The sequence below is a fragment of the Rutidosis leptorrhynchoides genome, chromosome 2 (assembly GCF_046630445.1).
Source record: "Rutidosis leptorrhynchoides isolate AG116_Rl617_1_P2 chromosome 2, CSIRO_AGI_Rlap_v1, whole genome shotgun sequence".
Lineage (NCBI taxonomy): Eukaryota > Viridiplantae > Streptophyta > Magnoliopsida > Asterales > Asteraceae > Rutidosis > Rutidosis leptorrhynchoides.
The window spans coordinates 21,497,491-21,517,244 of NC_092334.1; the positions used below are offsets into that span (position 1 = coordinate 21,497,491).

At 34.7% G+C, this 19,754-nt stretch overlaps 1 protein-coding gene across 1 annotated transcript; it reads left to right on the forward strand.

Moving 5' to 3' along the window:
- Positions 1-4,838: 4,838 nt before the first annotated feature.
- On the forward strand, positions 4,839-16,345 carry LOC139887686 (bHLH transcription factor RHL1-like). Its single transcript, XM_071870752.1, has 9 exons — positions 4,839-5,240; positions 5,340-5,432; positions 5,537-5,761; positions 5,868-5,933; positions 6,609-6,674; positions 6,797-6,865; positions 7,674-7,930; positions 8,594-8,664; positions 16,284-16,345. The coding sequence occupies exons 1-9, from the start codon at positions 4,839-4,841 to the stop codon at positions 16,343-16,345; spliced, it is 1,311 nt and encodes a 436-aa protein (XP_071726853.1).
- The last annotated feature ends 3,409 nt before the right edge of the window (positions 16,346-19,754 follow it).

Below are 19,754 nucleotides of genomic sequence, written 5' to 3' on the forward strand. Positions count from 1 at the left end.
CATTGGTTGCTATAGTGGTGAACTCATATAATGATTTGTTGATTAGACACATCAGAAACAGTCATTTGGAACAAGAGGATTATGATCAGATAGATGAGAATGAGATGGAGAAAATGGACATCCTTTGGGCTATGGGTAGTGTTATTCGTAGGACAAAGAGAAATCTTCAGAAAACCGGTGAGAAGAATTTGGGTGTCAACAAGAACACCAAGTTTGGCCTTGATATGAATAAGGTGAGATGTCACAACTGTAATGAGTTGGGTCATTTCAAAAGAAACTGTAGTAAGCCAAAGCAACCAGGTTTTCATTATCCATTTCACAATCAGAAGCGAGAACCAAAGGCTAAGATCAACATTCCGATTATAGAGGAGTCTACAAAAGCCTTGGCTGCCACGTATGACGATGAGGTGTATGACTGGTTAATTTATGTGACTGACTCTTATGATCATCATGCGAATGTTGTGAGAGTTCAAATGACTGAAGAAGAGGTTGAGAAAGAGAAAGCTGAGAGAGAGAGAAAGGATGGGTTGTTTTGGACGAGATAAGCTGTGCAAGTGCCTTGGATGCAGGATGGAAGAAAGGAATGACCTAGCTTGGTACTGGGCTAATTACTTGCGCCGAGGGATTGTGAACAAAAGGGTGCAAGAGAAGTTTAAGTGGGCCATTCACAGTGATGGGGACGTATGGACAGACAGTGAGTCTTCATCTTCAGACGATGACTCAAAGAAATCTTGTGTGTACGTTGGTCAGTCATCTATGTGCAACTCAGCAACTGTTATGGCGAATGAGTTTAATGAGGAAAAGATGGGTAACTTGGAGATTGGGTCTGATAGCTCGAGTTCGGAATCGCAGTCAGAATCAGAATCTGGCCGTGATGGTGAAAAGTTCACGTGTCTCTACGCTTTTATGGCAGATTCTTCCAACAAAACTAACGTACAATCTGAAACTAATAATGTTTGTGAAAATTATGTTAGCTTAAATTTGGAACTTAAAGAACTTAGGGAATCAATAAAGACATGTACCAGATGTGTTACTTTAGAAGAGCAGGTTAAGAAGTTGACTAAGATTTGCCTAAACTGTAATAACTGTACTACCTTATAACAGGAAATTGATGTGCTTACGAAGGGTAATCAGGTTCTTAAGAAACAGTATGAGGATAACTCGATCTTTAAAACTAGAGAGAAAGAGTTTAAGGAAATCATTAAAACCTTAGATGACCAAGTGACTGATTTGAAATCGAATGTGTTGCTAAATACTCAAACCATTATGAGACAGATGGCTGAGATAGATGACCTTAAGAGAGCAAAAGAATCCTTTAGGATTAGTTATGAAACTAAAAGAGATAAGGCATATATCTATAAGAGGTCTGCTTTTGTTTTAGAGTATTGTCAAAACGTAGGAGGCAAAGAAACTAGTAGTGACTATAAACAGTGTCCTCCACCGTTTGAGCATGATTATAGCTTCTCACCACCAGAGAAACAGTTTGATGAGGATTAATTCAGCCTGTTGTGAATGAACATTATAAGGGGAAAGGGGTAGACAAAACTGAGACTCCTAAGGTAGGGGTAGAAAAGACTGAGAAGGTAGAAAGACCTAACCCCAAGCCTGTGAAAATATTGAAAAAACCGGCTAATCAAGGACCAATCAGAATTAGAAACCGATCCCCAATTAAGTTTGTTAAAGGTCCTAGTTTTGAGGAGGAGGATTTTTTGAAACCAACGTGTAACTCACCACTTAAATATGTTCCTCCACCTAAAAGGTCTCCGATTGGAACTCCTGAGAGATCACCTGTGCAAAGGAGGTTTCCATCAAGGCCTCAAAGACCTAGATCCCCACCTGCACACAACCCTAGGTTTAATGCTTACTATAGGGACGATAATGTAGAAACTACACGTTTGTGTTTTCATTGTGGGTTGGAAGGTCACCGGGCAATTAATTGTCCGAAAAAGTTTGTTACCCCCGGGAGGAGAATTAAGCTGAGTCCCCTAAGAATTTTCAAAAGTTTAGATCAGCTTCTCCTCCAAAGAATCGTATGCCTTACAGGCCTACCTCGGGGAAGTCTGAAAAGCATGTGATTGCTAAAAAATTTTCCAAACCAGTAAATTATTTAAAGGTCGTTCAAAACAATGTTTATTTTAAGAAACCTTTGCATAAAAATCAAATGTGGAAATCTAAGGATGGTAAGGATGGGTTTAGCAGCTCGGGTGCTGCTAATGATAGGGAAGATGAGAAGGTTGTTGATGTTAATGGGAAACCCATTGCTGACAAAGCATGGGTAACCCCCTTAAACTAATCATTTTTCTTTAACTTGTGCAGGTCGCCTACAGTCCAAACAAAAACACTTGGATTGTGGATAGTGGATAGTGGGGCGTCCCGGCACATGACAGGAAACATGTCTTTGCTTCATGATGTTAAATCAATTAAAGGTGGACATGTTTCTTTTGTGGGTGATCAAGAAGGTTTTATTACTGCTGAAGGAATGATTTCTAATTCCTTGATCAGTTTTAACAAAGTGAGTTATGTGAAAGAGATGTCGAATAAACTGATGTCAGTCTCTCAAGTTTGTGATAAAAGGCATAAAGTTCTATTTGACGAGCAGCAGTGTTATATTATGAGAAAAGATTACAAAGTTATAGAAAACATGATTCTTATGACGGCACCATGATGTCATGACCTATATATTCTGGATATGTCAAAGGCTTATGTTAAAGCAGTAACAGGGCAGCAGGCTTTTGTGTCCAAAGCTATTGAACAGGAGTCTATCTTATGGCATAAATGGATGGGTCATTTAAGTTTCAGGAAAATGAATCACTTAGTTCGCAACAGTTTGGTGGAAGGCGTTAATGTCAAAGGGTTTCATGTTCCTGATGGTTGTCTGCTGTGTAAGAAAGAGAAGCAAGCCAAGAAGTCACATAAAGTTAAGAAACATCATTCCATTGATACTCCTCTTGAGCTTCTACATATGGATCTTTTCGGTCCAATAAACAAGAAGAGTATCACTGGACATTCATATTGCTTAGTGGTTACCAATGAATACTCGTGTTTCACGTGGGTAGTGATGCTGAAAAGTAAAGCTGATACGTTTGTTCAAAACAAGTTGCTGATCACGAGACTTGAAAAGTTATATAAGTTGAGGGTAAGAAGGATCCGAACAGATAATGAGACCGAATTCAAAAATCAGAAGATGGAAGAGTTCTGTAATGAAAGAGGTATTCAACAACAATTCAGTTCGCCATACACTCCACGGATGAATGGTGTAGCTGAAAGAAAGAATAGAACCTTAATTGAGACTGCGAGAACCATGTTGGCTGACTCAGAATTACCTGTTACGTTTTGGAGTGAAGCAGTTTCGAATGCGTGTTATACGATTCCCTGGTTCTCTAGCTTTGGTTTTGGTCGATCTTAATCATTCTAAAGTCTTATAATACATTAAGATCAAAGGTAAATTGTGTGATTTGAGTATAAAACCCAATATCGAGTTTTTTCGCACTCGATATTGAAGATTAGATCTTTTAATCCTGTTTACACAATCCTACATGATGTTGTATCTATATGACTATATCCATATATATTTAGTTTTTGTTCATTCATATCCATATTTATATTCATTTAATTTCAATTCATCCATCCATATCCATATTTACTGGATCAAATGGGTTAATGGATATACTTGTTTCAAGGGTAGTTCAGAGAATCAACTGCTGATAATATGGAGAGAGTTATTATCAAATGTATGAGGTGAAAAAGAGATCTAAGAGCTGAGTATGAACTCAGCGAATCTTGTGTTATATGATGAGTTCGTTTGTTGTTTGATAGTTAGCACTATGATGTTATTTATAGATGAACCCAACTCCTTTAAAGCTTTAGATGTGTAGTTGTTGGTATGTCATGCTTAGGTGATTGAGTGAGATTTTTAAGTGCTTATATGCATACACTGGTTTCTTTTGATGTTTGATGTGGGGATGTTCAAAATAAAAAGTTTGATGTGATACTTTGTTTTGCACCCATTAACCGATTATCTCTAACAATCACCCGTTTAATAGGTTTGGCTTATCTCGGACACGTTCATTAACATCTCCGACTTCTCTGGGATACACGACCTCTTCCTTGTAGATGTCCAAAGTCATCCTCATTTGAACTTTCATAGCCACAATGTAACGTCTCTTTTCGAAGAGCCCTTTGATACCACCCAAGAAAACAAGCTATATACGCTATACCGCTTTCTTATACCTCCACTGATTAGTGTCTTTTCAAGAACAAATTTGATCAAGATGAAGCTGCTGCCGTATCCCTAATGCCATTTGTAGGATTGTTTTAGCCCAACAATATGTCCTACATATAAACTAATCAATTCTCTAGTACTCTAAAACTAATTAGTAACATAGTGATCGAGGTTTTCAAATACTTATATGTATACATTAGTTTCTTTTACTATTTCTTTTACTATTGATTGTGAAAATTAAATTTGCATTCATTAATCGATTATCTCCAATATTGGAACATGAGAATGGATAGAATAAGCAAAGCCTATATCAAGGTACTTTTGATTTCATTTAGTTTAAAAAAATAAGCAAAGCCTAATTTAGTTATTTATAAATACTATTGACACATGAAAGTGAGAAGAGGAAAAACTTTGAGAAACATTCCAGAGACCAGACAAACATCTAGTCTAGTATTAATCTTCATCGTAATTCTAAATCCCATTTTCGAAATTACTCTTTAATTCTACAATTCCCCAGGTAAGTACATCATAATGCGTACTATAATGTTTTTTCCTCATTATGACACTAGGGTTTACTGTGTGTTTTTGTGCGTGTATTCTAAAATAACAGAAAAAAATGTCACTACAAGACCTCCAAAACAGCACCAACAACTTAGATCCTACACCATCTCATGATGATTTTCTTGATCAGATGCTTAGCGGTCTCCAATCTGGTGTCTCTTGGCCGGAAATATCAGCCGGAAACGGCCCTAGTGGTGGTGGTGGTGGTGGTGCTCACAATAATAAGTCTTCTCTTCCATGGGATGTTGATCAGTTTGATCATGATCAGTCAACTTTCCTAGCAACTAAACTCCGGCAACATCAGATCAGCACCGGTTCCGGTGAAGCTGGAAATTCGGCTGCTAAATCGTTACGTCTTCCACAACAGTTGGTGCTGCCTAGAGGGTTAGATCACATCGCCTGTGATTTTGGGCTTTTTCAAAATGAAATGGTTGATGTTTCATCGTTCAAATCTCATGTAAATTATTATGTTCATTGATCATCTTCAATTCGTTATCAAATTAATAGTCCATTTTTTATTCTTATAATAACTCGATTAATATTGGATTGTGTATAGAATGGAGATGGAGATAATTCGATTCAAACACTTTTTAATGGGTTTTCTGGATCTCTTCATTCCAATCAATCCCCGAACTTCCAATATCCTACGGTGATTGATCGACTTTATTTATTCGTTCATTCTTTCACAAAAAAAATAAAAAATAAATAATAATACGGAGTAATCATTTTATGAATTTATGTATCTTGATGCAGTCTCATAGCTTTGGATCTCAGAGTGCTGCATCATCCTTGATGAACCAAGCACTGTCCACCGGAGGAACTACTGCCTCCGGTGGAGGCGTTACAGGACCGCCAGTACCGTCCACCGGAGGCACTACTGACTCCGGTGGAGGCGTTACAGGATCGCAAGTACAACCACGACAAAGAGTTCGGGCTAGAAGAGGACAAGCCACCGATCCGCATAGTATCGCGGAACGAGTAATTCAAACTCAATTATTTCTCATAAATACTTTACAAACTTTTTTATTGTTTTTTATTTTCATTCCAATTATTTTTTCGATATGTTTTTACCGGAATTCTGCAGCTCCGGCGAGAGAGGATTGCTGAGAGAATGAAATCGCTACAAGAACTCGTTCCAAATGCTAATAAGGTAAAAAAATTTATTATATTTTATCTTTATGATCGCCGGAGATAAGATATTGTTAATCGGCGGAGAGTGATGAAGTTTTGACTACACTCTCACGTGACACACAAGGGGTAATGATTATTGACCAATAAGATAGCGCGTGGCTTGTACGCGTTGTTTAGTTGCTACTAAATGTGATTCCGTGTGTACTTTGAAAGTTGAAAATTGAAAGTGGTAGGCACAAAATCCGGGGTAGGTTGCGGATCATACTCAGATCTCCCGGGAAGATAGTAGTTAGGTATTTCCCGGAAAAAAGTAGTTACGAGTGTTATTTACCATTTTAACCCTACATTTGATCCATCTTCAATCTGATTTACTTTTTAAAAATTAATAATAATAAATTTTTATCTGGTGCTTCGATTCTTGATCCAAGAATATACATTATTATTTGCATAATGTCTTTTAATTTTTTTTTTTAAATATTTTTCTGTTATTTCTGAGATTGGTGATATTTATGGTGATGGATCTTGTTTTTGATCAAGTCAAATGTAATGAATAAATTGTCTTAAAAGTCAAAATTTAAAGTAATGTTTTATTGTGTTGACCTGAGTCATTTATGATATATAAGTATTTGTTATTATCTGCTAATGATTTAATATGTTAATGGTGATTGTGGTATGGGGCTATATGGAATGACAGACAGACAAGGCTTCAATGCTAGATGAGATCATAGATTATGTCAAGTTCCTCCAGCTCCAAGTCAAAGTTGATCTCTCTCTCTCTATTTCTCTAATATATAAATAATTAATTATTTATTATTTAACTAATTACATTGCTAACATATAATTATGGGATAAATCATTTTAGTATGGCTTGATCCCATTTAGGTTTTGAGCATGAGTCGATTAGGAGGTGCATCTGCTGTTGCTCCTCTTGTGGCAAATATCTCCACCGAGGTTGAATGTCAATTTATAGAATTCTTTATATTATAAACATCAGTTTCAAAGATTTTGTATTGCAATCATCACTACACCCCACCGCCATTTTACATGTGTATTTCATGCCTAATAAAGTCGATAATAATAATTTTCATGTTTATAAATCTATAAACTGCAAAATGGTTATCAATAACTTAAATAAGCAAATGTTAAGGTTATTAAATGATAACGTTTCGTCTAAGAAAAGTTACTATTTATATATGACCAATTAAAAAGATAAATACACTTCTTTCATCCCATAACAACTGTGTAAAACACACATTTTTATAAATATCATCATTCTACTTTTTATGTAGAGTTTACTCCCTATTTTTTATCTATGTTTTTATATTACATATGTATATTAGGGTATTAATAAATTTTATCCTTTATTTTTATTTATTTATGAAAGTAGATAATTAATTAATTAAAAACATTAAAAAAAATTACTAAATAATAAATATGGGACAGATACAGTATTAAACTTCTAAATTTACCTTAGTTTCTCGAATACCTATTTCATAAATTAAGTCAATGAAACCTAATGTCAAACTAACTTCTATTAAATTTATGTTAAATCTAACAAATTTCTAAAAAGACACTTTTTGAGACGGTAGAACTATCAAGAGGTTCTTTGTTTAATGAATTTACACGGTACATGCTTCATAAAGCTCCTTGAATTGCATATTCATAAAGTTTAAATAAATGGACTCTTGTAATTGTGATGTGTTTCTTTCTCTCGTGCAAAACTAATTTAACGTAATGTGTAACTTCGTGCAATATTCAGGGAGGTCGTGACAGTGTACAAGTAGTTGGTGGTGGTAGTGGTGGTGGTAGCAGTAGTGGTGTGCAACGAAGCAACAATGGTCTGACACCATCTTCAAACAATGAGACGATGAAGGTTGCAGAGAATCAAGTGGTGAAGTTGATGGAAGAGGATATGGGTTCAGCCATGCAATACCTGCAAGGAAAAGGTCTATGTCTTATGCCGATTTCACTAGCCACCGCTATCTCAACAACCACATGTCTTCCTTCTCCCGCCAGGTAAATATCTAGCTTGATATTATTTTATCGTAACCGGTGTTAAGCTAGTTATATATATGTTGGTAACCTAGCACTCCGTAAATAATTAATAATAATTACATGCATTATTCAAAAGAGTTGAAATTAAATGAATAAAGTAACATATAGGTGTATACCTTTTTAGTGGCAAGATCCTAAAACTTCATTCCATGAGGATTATACTTATGTCTCTATTATTTTAGCAATTTTTAAGGACATATTATTACATACTATATATCAACTGTAAAATAGCACGATTGTTGTTATAAGTATGAAATAGTTGAAAACAGTTATGAAATAATCGTATTACACTTTATATATTCTAAAGAAAAATATATATGCATCTGAATAGTGAAAACATTAATTATCCAATTATCCGTTGTTGCTATAGCAACTACACCTATTATTTCACAGGAAAAGAACTACTCGTAATTACCAAATGGTACGCTAATATATGTGTAATACGGAGTATTATATATCTATCATGAAAGATAATTAATTAAGGCGAAAAGGTATTTGACATAGTTGATTCATAATGTATCAATTCACATAAAATTTGAGTATAAATTTATTTGAATCTAATGAACTATATCATTATTAATTATGATGGTGTGAATAAACTTATAAATTCATCACTGTTTACAGGAAGAATCCTTCATCACCTAATCTATCTGCATTGACAGTCCAGTCGGCAAACGGAGTTTTGCCACCGGAAGGTATTTCAGTCAAAGATTCCGTTTCCAAGCAATGACTCTAACCAGTAATTACTTCTGATTACCAACAACACATTGACCTTTCAAAAGATAAATGATCAAGACTTCGGCGTCCTCATTTACTCCGGCGAGCGTCTAGTAAATTAACCTATGGGGACTTTTGAAATTTATATGCAATCATTTTCTAAGTACTTTTTTGCAATGTCATCTTTTAAAGAACTTTTTTTCTCTTTGATAATCATTTTCTAAGTACTTTTTTGCAATGTCATCTTTTAAAGAACTTTTTTTCTCTTTGATTTAATCATTTTTACCTAAGGCCTTGAAAATTGACTCAATGACAATTTTAACGCTTATCAATATATGTCATTTCACGTTCACAATGACGAATTTAGGATTTGAACTCAAATTGTATATATGATCACATGCTATAAAACAGTAGAGTATTAACATTGAGTTGTAGCTCAACCGGTAGTGTCATGTCTCTCTTAATGAGAGGTCACTCAGGTCGCCTTGCGCTTCGTGTGGGGCAGCGGGGAGAGAGGTTTTATCGGTCATGCCCTCGGATTGATCCGAGTTTCCTCCAGGGCAGTAGTTGGGGGCGGGTTATACAACTACGGGAGATGAACGCTCTCTATATACATTTAATGGTACTTTGTCAAAATATTTATATAATTAGTGGTATCACATAGAAGAGATCACTTCTCAACACATACAATATTTGTCAAAATAATACGATAAAATGGTGGAGAAACAGTATAGTACGTGCATGCCATGGATGTAGACACATATAGAATAGCCATTTCTATTGCTATCTACTCCATTAGTCTTTATATAATAGTTTAATATTTTTTTAAATATCTTAAATTAATAGTCTTCTTTTCTTATAAACTTATATTAAGACAAATAAGTAAGTAAAAAATAATAAGTAATCTTTTAAAGTTAAAATTAAAAATACAGTATACTTATGATATTTTTTAAATTACCTATTTTTTATCAATAAAATGAGGATGAATGGATTATTATTTTTTAATGATAAAGTGCAATAAACAAATCATCATTGAATAATTTGCATGATGGTCAAATATTTTAAGTATCTAACTTAACTACACTTGTCACTAATTGGGTACTTGACATATGACGTGTCTTGTCTTTTCTAGAGCATGTGACTTTTTATTTTTCAGTATAATAATAGATTAATGCCCATATGTATATGTCATTATAATAATAAACTCATTATACCATTTGATATGGACTATTTGGGACGATTCACAACCCATGCAACACCACGTCCCTTTGACTACTTAAATACGGATAATTAAACAAGATGACATAAAGTAATGTAAGACACCAACTAGCTAGCTAGCTCTAAAGACGTACAAAAAACGGTACGTACTATCCCCTTGCAACAACCAAAATTTGGTGGACAATTGTACTTCCTCTTATAAGTACTCCCGTAATTAGTAACGACATACCAAAAAGAATGAATGATTATGATCTTTGTTGGTGTATTAGTCAATGTATTTTAATTTGTTTGTGAAATATGGTGTAGATCATATATTTGTTTTGACAAAATCGTTGGATCTTTCAATCAAACTATCGAGTTTGAGTAAGTTGTACTACTTCTAGATCTTCATATTTTTATGAATTATAGATATATCGCCAACAAAAAATAAAAATAAATCATGACGTTTATAATGCATTTTTCAAGCTTAGCTTTTACAACTAAACTTTTTAATTTTCATTGTAATAAAATAACCACCTGTAAATTGATGTTTAATTGAAGATACTTTACATTTGGAAAAATTAATTTCGATCATCATTTGAATCGATCTAAAAATTAATACCGAGTAAATTAAACAATTATTGATAAGAAATGGCTTCGTGTATATGTTAGGTGAAGGGAATAAGGTGATATTTTAGTGATCAAAGTAGTGGGTATCAACTAAGGTGCAAGTAAATAAGTGTTTGTTGAAATTAAAAAAATGTGAAAAATAATTGAAATTTATTGTACTTGATATATATAAATATATACTTAGATTTAAGAGTCCGTGCATTGCACGAGAACTCTTCCGCAAACAATCTTGATTCTTAAAATGATATACCAATTAACGCTTTTATAAAGAGAGTGTCACAAGTATTTTAGTGGGTAAATTCCTTAAGTATGATTTTTTACACAAAACACATAATCAAGAGTTAGATAACATAAACTTTGTTTTAGTCATTACACGTACATTAAGAAAAGTAAATAGAATATGTTCATTCTTTGTTTCTGCATATAAATTGAAAAGTGCAGAATAGCAATATATGCATAGATAAAATACAATCATCATTTAGTCTATCTTTAGGAATCAAAAATACTAAAATCATTAGTATTGGAACCAATATGAATGAATGCAGTTATTATTGAACGTTCAATTGTTCATATATAATGTCATCCTATTACTATTGAACAAAATGTGAAACTGTAACATCAATGTATAGATATAAATAATCACTTTGATTGTAAGTATTGAAACACATATAGTGAAGGGAATACCATATTCATTTAACCAAATCAAGAAATTAATACAAATATTTATTACTAAAGCACCCTTTGTACATCAAGTTAATGTTAAAAGATGATAATAATAAAACATAAGATGATGTATGTACATAAGGTACATTAGAGTTATACATGTACACCTAACAGACATAAATATGGGATATAGAGTTGTGGGCGTACAACCTCCACTTTTTATCCCCGTGATATAGAAAGTGATAGGTACTGTGACGATCCGGAAATTTCTGACCAAATTTAAACTTTATCTTTAAATGATTTAATGTTTTCGACACGATAAGCAAAGTCTGTAATGTTGAGTCTCAAGTTTTGGAACTATATTCATGTAATTAAATATTCTTTGACTGTTCTCGAAGATTCACGAACAATATATATATGATTTCAAGTTATTTAGTAAATTATAGTAACATTCGATTATTGATTCGATTGATATTTAGATAAGTTAACTAAAACGTTTAAGATGAACCAGTAAAACACTAATTTGCTACAGTATTTTCGAATTGCTACAGTACCCGAAAAGCTACAGTGTTTTCGAAAATCACTATTTGCTACGCTAAAAAAAAAACTTTGCTACAGTAAACCACTATTTCAAAATGGAAATGTATATATGTATATGTATATACTACGAGACGATGATTTATAGAAGCAAATAACCAAAACACTTAATTGATTAAAGCTACACTTCGAATGACATAGTTTATCAATGATTAAGTTTAATTTTTGATAAAGATACACGTCGCGTAACTAAAAGTACTAGTTTTCTAAGTGTACGAAAGGACGTTCGAAAAACCGGAACCGGGACATAAGTCGAGTGACGACGTACGACTTATTGGAACAAAAGTTACAAGTTAACTATGCACGTAAATATAATATAATATATAAATAATTATATAAATTAAATATATTATATAAAATTATGTCGACAAACAAGAAGTTAAACGAAATGAGCTGGAATCCTAGGCCATGCAATCGCATGGCCATTACACACAGAAACCATGCGATCGCATGGGGTCTGATGGCAGGCCACATCTATAAATTCGAGCGATTTCATTTCAGCACACACACCTCTCGATATTTTACTCCCTCTGTATTCATATTATTATTATTTATATTATTATTATTATTATTATTATTATTATTATTATTATTATTATTATTATTATTATTATTATTATTATTATTATTATTATTATTATTATTATTAAGATTAATATTATTATTAATCTAATTATTATTAGTAGTATTAGTAATATTATTAATATTACGCATAAAATACTACGACGAGGCCATGAGCGTGTCACTTTCAAAACTGGTTTTCAAACGAGATAAAGCTAAGGAAACTATGGGTTATAGCTATGGAGGTTATGGGTAATGTTCATGGGTATTGTTCGCAAGTCAAACCTAGTGTTTATCATCTCTGTTGTGTCTACGTACTTTCCTGCAATATTGAATCTCAAGATTGATACGTGAGCATTTATATCTTATCTTTTATATATTAATAACGTATCCATGTCTAGTGCTCGAGTATATATGTTTATGCATGCTTGTATGCTAAATTTCGTCATTAGACAGTTTATGATGAATCATGAATTAAATACATATATTACTGATAAAAGGTATATGATATACATGTTTTTGGAAAGCTGTCGAAAAATTAATAACTTTTCATTTAGAAATCGCTTAATTTCGGTGAACGAATTAAAAGATATGATCAACTGAATTATGATTGACATTAATTGAAATTGCTTTTGAATCTGCAATTGATATTTAAACAACTTGTTTGTAAGATTGATAAATTGGATTTTTGAATATTACCAGCCGAGTAAATGAATCCTTATATAAGGCACGTCTCGTTTTGTTAAACAACTGTCAAAATTGACTTTTTGAAACGACTTTGGATAACTTTTGTATGTCGATCTCGAGCATTAGGATTATGATACACTATGACCTGACCTAGCTTGATAGACATTTATTGACCAACATATGTTCTCTAGGTTGAGATATACGGTTATTTGGTAATCCGAGTTCCAGTCACATTTTGGTGAATGACTTTATATGCTGTTAAGGTGAGTTTCATTTGCTCCCTTTTTAATTGCTTTTGCAATCTATATTTTTGGGCTGAGAATACATGCACTTTATTTTAAACGCAATGGATACAAGTACATACTAAATTCTACACTGAGTTTGAACCGAAAATCCCTTAGCTTTGGTAACTAGTAACTGCTAGTTATAAGAACTGGTGGGTGCGAGTAGTAGTATATGGATCCATAGGGCTTGACATCCCCGTCTGTTCCAGGTATAGAAACCCTAGCCTGAACTATAAAACAGACGTATGCTATTTGAATTTAGTACACGTTGGTTTGCGTGTATTGTACATGTTGGTTGCATGTATGTTAAAACAGGGGTACTTATTATAGACGTTAAAGCTTAGTTACCAGGGTGCTCAATCTTGTAGAATATCTTGATAAACGTTTTTGGATGAAACAACTGAAATCTTGTGATCCACCTTTATATACAGATTATGTGAAACATTAAAACTATGAAATCACCAACTTTGTGTTGACACTTGTTAGCATGTTTATTCTCAGGTTCCCTAGATGTCTTCCGCTGTTTGCTTATATGTTAGACAAGCTATGTGCATGGAGTCATACATGCTTTATTCAAGAAAACGTTGCATTCACCAATTCATCACCATCTATCTTATTTTGACCGCATTGTCAACGGAAGTACTATTGTAAACCATTATATTACGGTGATTGTCTATATGTAGAGATCATCAAATGTCTAAAACCTTTGTTTTAAATATTCATTTATGGTGTGCCTTTTCAAAAGAATACAATGTTTACAAAATGTATCATATAGAGGTCAAATACCTCGCAATGAAATCGATGAATGACGTGTTCGTCCATATGAATTTGGAGCGATCGTCACAGCATCCAAATGCAAAAGCCTAACTTTTTATTCTAGAAGAAGATATAATACTAAAAAAAAAATTACTAAAAGCATCTCCAAGTAACTTTTTATTCAAATACAAAAGCTAACTTTTCAAGTAATAATAAGTGTTTGTTGCAATTCAAAAATGGGAAAAATAATTGAAATTATATTGTACATGAGACATATAAATATATTTTAAGCTAACATAATATTATATATATATATATATATATATATATATATATATATATATATATATATATATCCCATTTACTAAGAAACTAATTTCAGTTTTATAACTCACACGCAACAAAAACTATCAAAACATGCACCTAACGCCGATTATCCAAAATACGTTCGGATCATCACTTTTTTTACTTGTTACCCCCTCGATTGTAGTAAAAATTAAACATATAACACTAATTATACCCTTTACCCCTGTTAACACGCAAACACACACCAAAAATCACTTTCGCATTTTTTGAACGACAACCCTTGAAATCCGAGGTATACAAGTTGCTAATAAAAAAATTGGATAACTGAACATCTTCTACAATGGCTCACAATCAGGTAAAACCATTTCTCTAAGTTTGTAATTCATTATTTTTATAGACATTTCTTCGAACACTTTGTGTGCGTATATGTATACCTTGTTTTTGGTGAAATTGCGTGGGTGTATGTAATATATATGTATTGTAAGTATTGTTTATTTGCTTTTCTTGTTTTTTATCCTTAGATTTGTTGTTAGATTGAATAAAAATTAAGAAAAGCTGGTTTTTTTCTCGATACCACCATGATGTTTACGCAACACGCACCATGCACCATGATACACACATCGTTGCATGTACAGTTTATTTGTTGGTTTGATGTTTGATTTATCTTCTTTTTGCTTTATTTTTAGGGTATTGAATATTTACCGGCTTCTCTTACCCTGAAGAATAGTTTGGCCTCAATCAGAAGCATAACAATTCAGTTGACTAAAACACAACGAGCTATATTTTAACGGATGATTTTTGGGCCATGGTTAGATGTCCGGTGTCTAGACAATGACCTGAGCTATGTACACGTGATGCTTCAGAAGAAGCGTAGATGGGAGACGGGAGTTCTGGTTTATGACGGGTTTTAGATTTGCTGTCATTACCGACATGAACCATTACACTCCTAAGAAGGTTAGTAAGACCAAGCCTCCTATTAGAGTTCGGTGTTTTTCCAAACGTGAAGGCGATTAAAAATTGACCGTCGATGATATCAATGACCGTTTTGAGGATACGGCGTGAGTGATCACTGATGAGGATCGCGTCAGGTTGGCTATTATCGTGATTGTATAGACCGCGTTTATAGGTAAGCAGATGTATTGCGAGTTTGATGATGCTTATCTACATATGATCGAGGATTTAAATGGTTTGCGCCAGTATCCATGGGGTTCTCGTATATGAGATTTTACTTACAATGTGATAAAAATCTCTTTTAAAAAGGAAGACGAAGTTGAAATTCGGACATAGCAGGTGATCGTTAAGGAAATGGCATACACATTGACTGGATTCATTTGGGCGTTTAAGGTATGAATTACTTTACGCTTTGTATTTTATATTTTATATTATTTTACTACAATTCTTAAGTTTATAAATACCGAATTTTGGAGATATACCAGCACCAAACACACCCCTTATGCCGAGAAAGAAGATGATGAATTCTGAGGGTAGTGTACTGGATGCGGCTGAAGAAGGCAAAACCATTTCAGAAGGTTGTGTGGATCTTAGACTTGGTTAGTACTTTGTTTGGTAATAATAGACACATTCCCTTGGTAAGACTGATTTCTATATTTCTTTTCACCTATTTGACTTCATGAATCATGTTGGTGTTAAGAAATCTCACAGACATCATATGACATTGGAGCCTACGATAACAGAGGGAGTGAGTGACTAGTGGGTGGTTTCTTCTACTTACTTTGTCGAAGAGTTAGGTGCTGCTAGTGAGTCTTAATCACTAACACCACACCAATCACTACCATTTTCCCGTCCATCGCCACCACCACACAAATCAACACCACTTTCCCGTCCATCATCATCACCACCACTTCCCTGTCCATCGTCATCACCACACCAATCACCACCACTTTCTCACCCATCGTCATCACCACACCAATCACCACCACCGTCACCATTGTTGGGAATTTATAGACCCAAACAATGATCACCAATCAAAGGATTGTGATCCCACAAACAACAAATGAACAATAATAATTCAAGAAAAGTAAATGACACGAGATATTATGTGGTCATATGAAATCGGTGTGATTGTTTAGTCCACGATCAACTAGAGAATATTTTTATTAATTTTTCATGCTTAGGGTTACAGATTACAATGGTCCTATTTATAGTAAAACCGAAACATGGAACAAATCTTTCAACTTGGTTAGCACAACAGAGAGTCGCGATTGCAACTGATATCGGCTAAAAAGTCGCGTTTTTACTCCTCATATCAGGCCCTAAAACAATAAAGTAATTATGTAATTACTCAAAATATTATATTATGATGTCTTGCACCGATTTTTTATGGCAATATATTCATCTCAGTTTTAGATAACTATACTATATACATACATTAATGAGTTGTAGTGATGGATTTAATCAATCTAAACATGAGGTATATATAATAAAACATAAATTAATTCTATCGATACAACATAATAATGATTTAAAATGTTCTTTGCCTAAGAAATTAAACGATGCAACATAATAAATCAAACACCTCTAAAATATTAAACAAATCCATAGGACACCTTCAAATTGATGATACACATATATATGTTGCAAGATCTTAAAAAAACTCATCAACTTCAATCAATTACTGTAGTTTTAAGGGTAATTGATTTGGCTGAACGCGTCTTTAAGAACTTGATGATCCACCATTTGTTGCAAAACTTTATCATCCACATTCACCGCATGCCACATATTTCCCTCGGTCCCTGACGTGGAACCAAGTTAGACAAGGAAAGAAGAGCTATATTGGGATTACAGTTGTGATTCCAATCTAATTGTTTATTTAATATTACGTATTTTAATAAGTTATGGTTTTCTTTCTTTTATGATTTTGTTTCCTTTTCAAGTCATATTTGCTTTAGTATATATAATAAAGTCATGTAGCCTACGATGGATATCTTTCAATTTAATAAAATATTGCATTCTGTTTCTTCTTGTGAGCATATTCACGACTCTTATCGTTCCATTGTGGAGAGCGTTTGTCTCCCAATCACCTCGTCCACATCAGTTGGTATCAGAGCCAGGTTTCTCCTGTTACGATGACAAACGGTGAAGGAAAAGGTAGCGATCACCCTGGACTAGTCAAGGTAATCGAAGGATTAACAGCCGCTGTTCAAACCCTTACCACTAGGGTTAAACGCACGGAATCGATGATCAAGGACCTCAGTCTAGATCAAAATCGACGAAGGGATAGGGACGAAACCGATGGTGTTTTCCTCGGCAACCGATCCCGACCTGAAACTGAATACCAGTACCTACCATCACCACCGCCTCGTCAAAAAAACACACAGAATTTCTGACCACCACCCGTATATCCACCGCGCACTCGTCAACAGCGTAATCAATATCCCCAACGGCATCAATGGCATGATGAAAACGATTCTTTGTGTGAGGATGACTTCCAAGAATACAATCACCGTGATCGTCATCCGATACGGAACCAAAACAGACAAGAAGATTTTCGTTTAAAGGTTGATCTTCCATCTTTTAATGGAAATCTTGGCATCGAAGAGTTCTTGGACTGGATCGCAGAAGTAGAACGGTTTTTTGAGTTTGCTGGTATAGAGTAAAACAAGCAGGTTAAACTCGTAGCATATCGATTAAAGGGAGGAGCTTCATCTTGGTGGGAACAAACCCAAAATCAACATCATCGATCGGGAAAGGAACCAACGAGATATTGGGCAAAGATGAAAAGGATGTTAATGTCGCGATTCCTACCTCCAGACTATGAGCAATTCTTATTTGAACAATATCAAGCACTACGACAAGGTCAAAAAACGGTGGCCGAGTATACTGCGGATTTCTTAAGGTTGGCTTCCAGGAACAATCTTATGGAAACAGAGGGTCAACAGATATCACGTTAACTGTATGGGTTAAGACCAGCTATTCGAGAAAAAATTGGGTGTCAAGTAATCATGTCGTTAACAGAAGCGTGCAACCTTGCACGAAGGGCCGAGACAATGACCACCCGTGGAAACTTTGGCAATTATCAATACGCATCAACATCCCGAGCGCCTGCCAAATCTAATACTACTCAACAACCTGAAGTTGCACCACAACAGCAACAGGAGGTGAGTAATAAGGAAGCAGGGAAGAAACCCATTAGTAATGCTTATAGTCGATTGACCAGGGAAAAGTGTTACCGATGCAACCAACCAGGGCATAAGTCCAACAATTGTCCACAACGTCGACCCATCAACTATACCCAATACGAGGAAGAGCCAGAGGACGAGTATGAGGATTATAACGATGGTTTGTGTAACCCCGATGGTGAGGACGAGCATACTTCTACCTTGGTTGTGCGCAAGGTTCTTCTCACCCCCCAAGCAAGTAGAAACTCAACGCAACCTTCTGTTTCGAACAAGATGCACAATCCATAATCACATTTTTGATATCATTATTGATAGTGGAAGTTGTGAGAATATTATTTCACGTGAGTTAGCGACTAAGTTGAAGTTAACCATTGAAAAACACCCCGAACCGTATAGCATTGTATAGATTACAGACGGTCCGGGAATAAAGGTTACTGAACGGTGTCGAGTACCTTTATCGATTGGCAAGTATTATGAAGATGAAGTATTGTGCGACATCGTTGATATGAATGCTTGTCATCTTCTTTTTGGTAGACCTTGGCAATATGATAGGGGTGCAATACATGATGGGAGAAATAATACTTATCGTTTTAGAAAGGATGGTAAGCTGATTACTCTACTACCCTTGGGTTTTAAACCTACGCATGGACAAACCAGGGTGGAAAATTTCTTAACTTTGGCATCCTCTGGCCCAGAATTTGCACATGATTTTAAAGCATCTAAAGCCCTTTACTTGCTTATTATTAAGGAGGTTTTTGCTACCAGTCCTACTACTGATTTCTCTAGCTTACCCGAAGCAATACAGTGACTTCTTTCTCAATTTTCAGATTTAACGCCGAATGAACTCCCAGAAGAACTTCCGCCAATGCGAGACATACAACACGCGATCGATCTCGTCCCGGGTGCAAGCTTACCTAACCTTTCACATTACCGGATGAACCCTAAGGAGAGTATCATTCTCCAACAAATGGTTGAGGATTTGCTTAGCAAGGGACTTATACGCACAAGCATGAGTCCATGCGCGGTTCCCGCCCTCTTAACGCCAAAGAAAGACGAAAGTTGGCGAATGTGCATGGACAGCCGCACGATCAACAAAATTACGGTACGTTATAGTTTTCCTATTCCGCGTTTAGAAGATATGCTTGATAGATTGTCAGGTGCTACGATTTTCACTAAAATTGACTTGCGGAGGGGCTACCATCAAATTCGCATTCGGCCAGGGGATGAGTGGAAGACTGCCTTCAAAAC

Excerpts from the sequence above, each read along its gene's own strand:
- LOC139887686 (XM_071870752.1), top strand. The coding sequence starts at position 4,839 with ATGTCACTACAAGACCTCCAAAACAGCACCAACAACTTAGATCCTACA. Across the intron at positions 5,762-5,867 it reads CGCATAGTATCGCGGAACGA|CTCCGGCGAGAGAGGATTGC; the intron begins GTAATTCAAACT and ends GGAATTCTGCAG. Across the intron at positions 6,675-6,796 it reads TCCTCCAGCTCCAAGTCAAA|GTTTTGAGCATGAGTCGATT; the intron begins GTTGATCTCTCT and ends GATCCCATTTAG.